The 9,344-nt window shown below is 39.7% G+C and overlaps 1 protein-coding gene across 1 annotated transcript; it reads right to left on the bottom strand.

Annotated features, from left to right (window-relative positions):
* Positions 1–166: 166 nt before the first annotated feature.
* LOC310946324 (leucine-rich repeat-containing protein 43-like) lies at positions 167–7,463 on the bottom strand (the record flags this gene model as incomplete). The annotated part of the gene is made up of 12 exons (XM_083912766.1): positions 167–342; positions 519–612; positions 729–947; positions 1,555–1,644; positions 1,722–1,861; positions 2,736–2,898; positions 3,372–3,532; positions 3,644–3,882; positions 5,724–5,863; positions 6,078–6,188; positions 7,019–7,231; positions 7,377–7,463. 12 exons carry the CDS (start codon positions 7,461–7,463, stop codon positions 167–169), a joined length of 1,833 nt encoding a protein of 610 aa, XP_083768892.1.
* Between the last annotated feature and the right edge of the window lie 1,881 nt (positions 7,464–9,344).

The raw sequence follows: 9,344 nt of genomic DNA, 5'->3' as shown, positions 1-9,344 counted from the left end.
AAAAATAGTGTGCTTTTTTTTGTCTAGTGGGAAGATTGATACACTCGTTCAAACCTGAGATGAAGCTTTAGCCTGGAAACTAACCTGACCAGGAGTTTAGAGGGATCTGGTTCCATAACGTACAGCAGATCTAACTGAAAACAAGTAAGTCGGCCGGGTGTAGCTGCTAATCTTGCTTTAAGAGGAGTTTTAAGTGTGGGAGCAGAAGTTGATGAGCTTCAGATGCAGATTGCCATTTCTCCAGCTTCACACTCAACTCAACAGTCACCGGTTCCAGTTGGATGGACTCAGAGTTGTCTGTGTGTACGTCCATCTCGCACTGCTTCCTCCCCTTTCCTTTGCCTCCTGAGGACAATAATCAAACAAGAATCATGATAAATCAAAGTGCACCCCTCTGAATGTGTCCTTAACACTGGACACCCAATACTTAAGATGATGCTCACTTCCTTCAAAACCACATGTTCTATCATTTCAAAATGAATGATCTCTCTCTGTACTCCGTTTTACAGATGATTAACCTTTTGAGGCTGATGTATTCTTCTGTTTAGTACCACTGCCTCCTCTCTGCTTTGATTCCTTGTCCTTCTTCTCATCTTTGATTTTCCCCAGATCCTAAAGATGAGTGAAAAACATCCTACATGAAATAAGTCCCTGTGTCAATGATTCCTGGGTAATTGGACCAGATAATGATTTGACTATATCAGCTGTGTAAAAACCTGTAAACTTGCCTTTTCATGTGTTTGCGTAGCTTCCACCTCAGATCCAGTGTGCAGAGCACTGAGGTCACAGACAACATCGACCTTTTGACCTCTTTTGACCAGGCTTTGCAGGGGGACGTGGACAGTGCCAAGGGTTCTTCTGATGGGGGCGTCCTGGACCAGCTCTTGTGCAGATTTCTTCTTTTTGTCTTTAGACTTGTCTTTGTTGGAACCGGATTTGATTGGAGACTGAGGAAGGTACCACAGACATGAAGATATATAATCTAGACTTTCTGCTGAAACAGACTTTACCTTAGGGCTGTGACAAGCCCTGGTGGAGTTACCTGTGAAGCCTTGGTAACTTAATGGAAGTGTAAATATTAAAACCATGATACAGTGGTCAGACAGTTGTGGCGAATATCACGTTGTCATGTCCCGTGGATTCACTGGCTCACCAACAAATCAACTCTGCTGCTGATGTCGGGAATCAAACTTGCAATCTTCTGGTTATTGATCAGCCTTAGACTATGTAGAATAATAAACTATAAAATAAAAAAACTCTTTGGGACTGATATGTATAATACTAATAAAGAACCGTACATATATCTACGATAATGAACTATAATAGCCTACACTGGCATGTGGCCACAGTGTAATGAGATGAGGAACAGCAGAGGTGCTTTGAATGACTGAGGTTAGGCACAGATTTACTATACTCATGGTTTCTTTCTATGAGCCAAATAATAAACAATCCAGGATTTCCCTGAAAGTCCTTTCAGTAGAACTGGTAACTCATTATTTTTCCAAAAGAGTGGAGACAGTTTGTTATTCAGTGGGAATTAAATGATAGGCTCACTTCTTTCCCTTTCCCCCCTTTCTTCTCTTTCACAGGTCGGCTGGGTTTTGCCACCGGGACGTCTTCAGAGGCCGCCGGCCAAGAAAGGAACTGAAATGTCAAAGGCCAGAATTTGAGTCCCAACACATTCAAATCATTACCTATTTAAACCCTATTATTTTCCTTACCTTTTCCTCTTCTATCGTAAGATAAAGTCCTTGATTGAAGAATCTCTTTAAGCCTCCCAGATCACTAATAATGTACGTTTGTATGTCACTGAAGTCCATGCACCCTGACCATGTCAGCTTTGATGTGTTGTGTCTTGACACTGCAAAAAAAGAATTAGGGTTAAGGTTACTGCATCTACAAAAACACATAAACAAGAAAGAAATCAGATCAGAATCAGAATCAGAATCAGAATACTTTATTGATCCCCGGGGGGAAATTCTTTCGTTCCAATGCTCCGTGCACAGTAGAAACAAGCCATAAAGATGAATGAGTAGAAATAAAATAAAGTAAAGATTCAAATAAAATACAATTAAGATAAATCTAAGTAGCTAATAAATAGCCAATAAAATACAGTACAAATAAATAATAAACAATCAAGTAAACAATCTGAAGTGAGTGTGAAAATACAATCTGAGATATATACACTGTACAATTAGGTTGTTATGGCAAATGAAATGAAATGAGAACAGATATTTATATTTTTGTTTTGTTTTGTTTTTAAGAAGTCAAGAGTCCGATAATTAAAGAGATGAGTTGTACAGTTTAATGGCCACAGGTAAGAATGACCTCCTGTGGCGCTCAGTGGTGCATTTAGGAGCAATCAGTCTCTGCCGGGTGATATATGGCAGATATGATGAGTCAGAGTAACAAATAATATGTACAAACCTCAGATTGGGTGAAAAGTTAAGAACAGTGTTTGAGACATGAGATACTGTTTGAGTAATAATGATCCGTTTCAGTTTGTGTACAACTCTGCTCTGGCTGTTCTGACTGTATTTCACAGGAACTGATAAAAAAAAGTTAATTCTAGTAAATTAAATGAATCCAAACATCATACTGACATTCTTTCAAAATTCCATTATACTTTTGCCTTGTTTTATTTATTTAATCATTCTGTATAAACAACTGTGTTAGCTCTATCAGTGTTTCTCAGTGTGACACCTGTGCAGGTCAAATGAGGGAAGCGTTATTACCACGTGCAATATCACGGCCGCTTTCCTCAGTGTTCACCATCAAATCTTGTGTGTCACTTTTTGACGATTGTTTCTCAGAATTTTTGTTTGACTGTAAGTCAGCGTCATTGAAGCAGTCTTCTGTCACGCGTGCTGTCTCAAATTCAGACTCGCTGTTGAATTTCTGTGAATAGCACAACAAAAAGAAAGAAAGAAAGAGAAAAGTGGAAGTTGAAAAGACGTGTTAACTCCTCATAAACTTTTCACATACCAGTGTTTTATATTCGTTTTTATGTTGATCTTTCAAAACTGAGCACATATATAACTGTGCTTTAACGATATAGATGCTGGACTGTTTGTGTTTGTTGTTAGAGTCTAATCTAATTATATGACAAAGAGGGAATTTCATACTAAAAGGACTGTACTCTGGATGACACTGAATAATGACTCTTGAAATGTATATATGTACGCAGTAGTATTGTCCTAAGAGAGACTTTCTTTTAAATTCTCACACGTGAACAGATATAACGTGTGAATTATCATTGTCAATTACTAAATGAAACTCTGATTTAAAACTGAATTTAGTTTTCTGGACAGCGTTAAATTTACATTGACACGTAAAAAAAAAGACGGAAAAGAGTAGAAAGGATACGTCACCAGGTTAACCGCTTGATGACTAAGGAACTCGTATGTGATAAAATAGCCGTAGGTGATAACAGGGTAGTCAGGAGCGTTTTCATCCACGCTCATCAGTGGGTCTGGGATTCCCCTCATCTTGCCCACACTCACTGTGGCTGAAGCGCAGTCCACTATCAGATCTGTCAGTGTGGACAAAATGACAAAGCTGCTGATTTGGAATTGAAAAAGAAACAAGAGCCCCCGTTCAGAGGACTCCTCTGTCGATCTACTAACTGACAGCACGGTCTCACCGCTCTTCTTGGCCAAACCCCTAAAACTATGTCTTTCCTCAGGGGAGATCCATGAGGCGTCAAGGGAAGAGAGCTGTGGGAGACTGTCCACAGTGAAGCCCGGGTAGGAGGGAGTAAGAGTGAAGGGGTTTCCCTCCAGCACCAGGGTCCTGAGGCAGGGGAGCGTGCTCAAGGCGCTCAGCAGGGCCTGCTGGTCCTGAAACTCACAGTCACTCAGGTCCAGACACACCAGCTGTGGCCTGAGGTCAGAGACACAACAGGAAGTGGATGGATTCATTTTCTCTCCCTTTTTATTCATAAATAAACCTTGTAACACAGATAGAATAACACAAATAAACATATGAAGCTGCTTTATGTGCAGCTGAAAAAGGATTTATTTCAAAAGGGCACTCAAGCAATTTACTATTACACATCCATGAAGTTAAGAGACATCTAAACTAGAATTATGCCTCCGCCAAACAGTCGAGTTGTGGGTTTACATCCAAACTGTTCAGAATTACATAATATATGAAATGGAGACTTTAATAAAAGGTATTAAATGAATTTTTTTGTAAAACGTGGATTCTTCACACACACACATTGAACACACACTATACAATCATCACCGTTTCAATTTTAGTGTCACCATTTCAGTGTCCGCCCAAATGTCTCCGCTTCTGTTCCTGAGTTATTGTGCTCAATTATGGACAGAAACATTTTGAGTTCACAGTGAAGTTGACCTTTGACCTTTTGGGTATAAAATGTCACTTCATCCTTTTATACTATTAGACATTTCTGTGAAATGTTGTCATAATTAGCGCAGAGGGTTATTCCAGTAGGTGTGTTTCTCTCGTGGGCCTATTTAGGATTTCTACATAAAAAACATTGCAATGTAGTTTATTAGCCATTCAGAATACCAAAGACATTTTTTACTTATAAAGTTCAGGTGAATTGGTTTTTTTTAATATATATATTATCATGAATCACTGAATAAATTATTTGTTCTCTTTTGGCTGTAAAAATCTAAATTCTACCAAAATCATTGTTTTTTGGGGGGGTTAATTCTAGATACACAAAGTTTTCTATTACTCATGACTGTGAAAAGACAATACGTATGTATTGGTAGAAAAATACAAGGATTTTGTAGAGAATATAAACCTTTTTTTACCACCCGCTCCAATTACAGCAGTTCTAAAACTGGACCCAGGTAAGATAGCCGCCATGCAGTGTTCTGACGACCTCCAATCGCTCGTCTTTTACATTAAATACTGTTGGTTTTTCTTTCCAGGGAGCTGACATGAAAACTATTTTTTGATTAGTAAATTTCTACTGAAAGTCACACGCTGAAGGCAGGTTATCCAGCCGCTGTCACTCGGCTCAGGAGAGAAAACTGGGAAGACAGGACCTCACAACTTTACTACAAATACATACAGTATATAGGTAGAAAGTGCCGTTACAGTCACCCCCTGGCTGCAATGATTGTGCAGACACAGAGAGATGCAGAAGACCCTGAAATGCTGACCAATCAGAGAAGACGGGGCTTTTTCGGCAGGAGTTCTTAAAGAGACAGGCGCTTAAACAGAGTGTTTCAGACAGAGTGAATAAGGGGATATTCAGACAGACATTATGAGATTATAAGATTATATAAGATTATAATTTGCCCATACGATGCCCTTGGACTTTGTCTCCTTTGCCCACACATTGACTTGCTCATCCATCTATTATCTACGTAACAGCGTCAACTGCTGTGGTCCCCAGTTCACTACTTTGGCAGGGAAAAGCTGTGCTCCCCCAGTAGGTGTCTCCACTGAGAAGCAGACCCACTGCCATCAAATCAGTACATGTGTGAAATCTGTCACAGGTTGAAATGAGACCTGATGTGATGTCGTTGTTTACCTCTTTAAAAACCAGAAACTTCCTGTGTGGGTGTGGGTGTGTGTGTCTTTGTACAGCTGTCTTTGTGAGGAATACTTTTATAATTTGAGGACATTTTTGGAAAGTCGGGACATTTCGGTCGGTCCCCACTTTTTCAAAGCCCTGATTGGGGTTGTGTGTGTGTGTGTGTGTGTGTGTGTGTTTGTGTGTGTGTGAACTAACTAACCAGTGTCTTCCTGTTAGATAACAGACATCGTCATGGGAGCCCAGACAATTTGAGCCGAGGCCGAGGTACTGTAGGTGAAGAGGCCGGCGATTGGTCAGACTGTTTAGAGTGGACAACTGGTTTGCACGTAGCTCCAAAATCTTTCAAAGAAAGACTAATTAGAATCAGAGTTAATCATTACCGCATCACAGCTACTCTTTAATCTCTGTTTTGAAACTGCCAGTCATGTTACACTGATAAACCTCAACTGTGACGTCAATGTAGGTGTTTTAGGTAGGGAAAGTGAGTTTACTGCTCTTTATGATTCAAGTGGGAATTACCCTTTAATGACAAACCTTTGCAGAGGAAACTCACCTTCAAACTGCTGGGGAGGTTTTCTGAAGGCATTTCTGAGATTCTGTTGGCACTTAGCACCAATTCCTCCAGCTTTGAGAACTTTAACAGGCCATCATCGATGACTGATACCTGAACACGACACAGACAAGAAATCTAGTACTACTTTTCACAATTGTGTATAAGCATTAGCAGGACCCAGAGACAAATCAAATCTATTTTTGTGATCCTCTGTTTAATTTATGTTCATTTGGGGATTTAGGGGGAGGGATGACAAACTTTAAAGGTCACATATTGTAAAAAGTAAGATTTCCATGTTGTTTTTTATTATAAAGCGGGTCGAGGTGCTGTACAAATACTGTAAAAGTATGAACACTCACAATTCACACAGGCTTATTCATAAACTGTGCCTTTGAATGAGCGGTTAGGACTTCTGTAGGGTTGTGATGTCACAACTATACTATATCCTCCTCCTCCTCCTCAGATAATTAGGTTATTGGTGCATTTGGTCATATATACTCAAATAGAGTTATTGATGGGACAGTGACTGAGGACATTGAGATGATGGGCGCTTTGTGCTTGAGCTGATCTGTTATTACAGCAGAAAACAAATTTTCTGAATCCACTGTTTAATAGCAACGTGCCAGCTGCAGGCGCACCTAGCCATTAAAGGGAATGGAAGATGACTCTTGTTGGTTAAATTCATGTTACGCCCTAAACACCCTAAAATGAAGAGACTAAATACAACTTTGCCCCTTGTGCCTCATTTACCGTCTATACAGCATAAGTGGAGTTGGACACAAAATATGTCCCCTTTTAAATTTTGGGATTGCTCTAATTGCCTTTACTATTATGCTTTTATTTTGTTTATTTTTTTTAAGAATGACAATGAACAAGAACAGGGGTTTGAATCAAATTTAAAGTTCAACTTTTAAGTGGGGGAAGAATATCAGTAAACTCACGCCCTTGTCCACGATGCGAAGTGTGGTAAAGTAATTGTAAATGAAGTCTGTGTGCAGGCGTTCAGGTGAGAGCACAGCCAGCTGTCTCAGGGCCAGAGCTTGAGGGCTCCACAGTTCATCACGCTGCCATGGAGAGCGAGGGCAGGTCAGCAGATCCAGCAGGGTGTCCGTCTCCTCCGTCTCTGCTCCCGCTGGACTGTCTTTGGTCTTTCTCTGATGACACAATCACTGTTTATTCGTATCTTTTGCAAAACAAAGCTACTTTATTCAGTGATGAGAGTGCTTTAAAATGAATGAATAGACATTAATGTTGTTTTTTCAAGATAATAACACTGCAACCAATTTAAAAATGACTCACCCAGGTGCCATAACCGCAAGGAAAGTTGTTCAGATGCAGGCGGTGAATCTGCTCCTCTAGCACAGCAGACAGTTTTACTGAGCTCATGTCTATCAACAGTTAGGACACAACAGCTACAGTGTGTTTTTCTCTGATCAGTCTTTCAGAAAAAAGGCCCCTGGTGTCTATTTACAAATGGTTGTCGGTTGCCTGGCAACAACTGGGGCTCACTCCAGGAACTAGACTACAACTGCATGCATGTTAGACAAACACCATGACTATGAAATCCTCTCTTATATTCTTAATAACTTCAATCAAAATGTGTGATTAGATTTTATTTAGAAAAATAGGAGATAAAAATGGCATTGATGTCAGGTTTGGAGAAATTCTCCTTTCAGCGGGAACATTTCTGAAGCATAAATGTGCCTGCATGGTTCACAGTGCACTCTTTATGAAAAATGACTGTTGGAGCCAATTGGGTGTTTTATTTAAAAAAAAAAACGTAATTAAGATACTTTGGGTAAATTACGTCAAAATAGGAGCGGAAACTTTGTGGTAATGAGTCACGTCACGCAATTACGGGATAAATGGACAAAGGTGTGTAGTTTCAGCGTGTTTGTTGGACAGCGGAGAGAAAACAGTTATCACGCACGCACGTAACTTAGGCAGAGTATGAATGAATAACACAATTAATTAAAATGAATGATAACTGAAGTAATTTTTGCTCAACAAAAAAAGAAGACTGAAGAAAACAGACAAATCAAAGTGCACGTCGGGGCGGCCAGTGGCTGAGTTGTTAGAGCAGGACCTGCCGCCGTTTGCTGCATGTCTCCCCCTGGCTCCTTCACCCCATTTCCTGTTTGTCCTATATAATAAAGGCTTGAAAAACTGGCAAAAAATAATCTTTAAAAAGAAAAGTATGCAAAAAGACACATTCTTGCGACACCAGGACACACCGCTGTGATATCAGCATAGGGCCAATTACTCAATGCACTGGGACACTTAATGGTCCTGAGTTATCATGAATATTATTAGTTACACTTGTGTTTTTCCTGCTATGACAAAGTAAGTTTTTGCTGTTAAAAATGTATCAAACTGCACCCATCTAAGTGTCACTTTCTTATGGTATAACACACAGCTCATCATATCAAACCCCCCTGCTGAGTTACATCATTTCATGTTTTTCATACGCAACTTCCTTTTTATATTGTAACGTGAAAATGTGTAGAGTGCTGTGGGGATGACATATTTTTGTAGGAAGGCAGCAGCGCCCTGGGTTCCAGAGCCGAAAGGCCAATGGGATTTTTTCCATTTGGTTTTGAATTATTGCAGAAAGCTCTGTAGCAAACACAAGTTTAAGATACTTTTTGTCAGAAGCAAGATACTCTTCACAACGTAACACCACTTTTAGTTGTTTTTTTGAGGGTATTAATGCAGTAACCAGAATTTAAAAGCTAACGTTGGCTATCAGCACAAAACACACAATACAGGTGAGCAAATATTTATCGACTTTGCAGGCATAAACTGAAGTACTGTGATGTGCTTGTGAAACTTGTCATGATACGGCCAGATGCAAAGGGGAATATGAATATCTGTATCAAATTACATAACAAATCACCTCATATTTGTTGAGCCATTTCACCAAACCGTGAATAACCTAATAGTGGCACTAGAGGAAAGGTCAGGGGGTCAGTATGATACAACCATGAATATCTCTACAAAATTGTACCACAATTCCTTTAATAATTTAGATGTTTCAGCCTGGACCAATGTGGCTAAAACAGGGCTGTGTGATGATCAAGTTAGCCTGACATTTTCATTAAACCTCAGTTCCTACTCTTGCGTCATAGTCAACGCATCTTGACAGCTCAAAGTTGAGAGCTCTGCGGAGCGGTCTTGGTGTGTGGTCTATTTTTTCCATGAGTGAATCTTGAAAGAAAACACACTGATTACCTATTATACATTATAAATTAAAAGACATATCATAAA

The sequence above is a fragment of the Echiichthys vipera genome (assembly GCF_963691815.1).
Source record: "Echiichthys vipera genome assembly, chromosome: 4".
Classification (NCBI taxonomy): Eukaryota; Metazoa; Chordata; class Actinopteri; order Perciformes; family Trachinidae; genus Echiichthys; species Echiichthys vipera.
The sequence above is the reverse complement of the archived record's forward strand: the minus strand, read 5'-3'. Positions and strand labels throughout refer to the sequence as shown.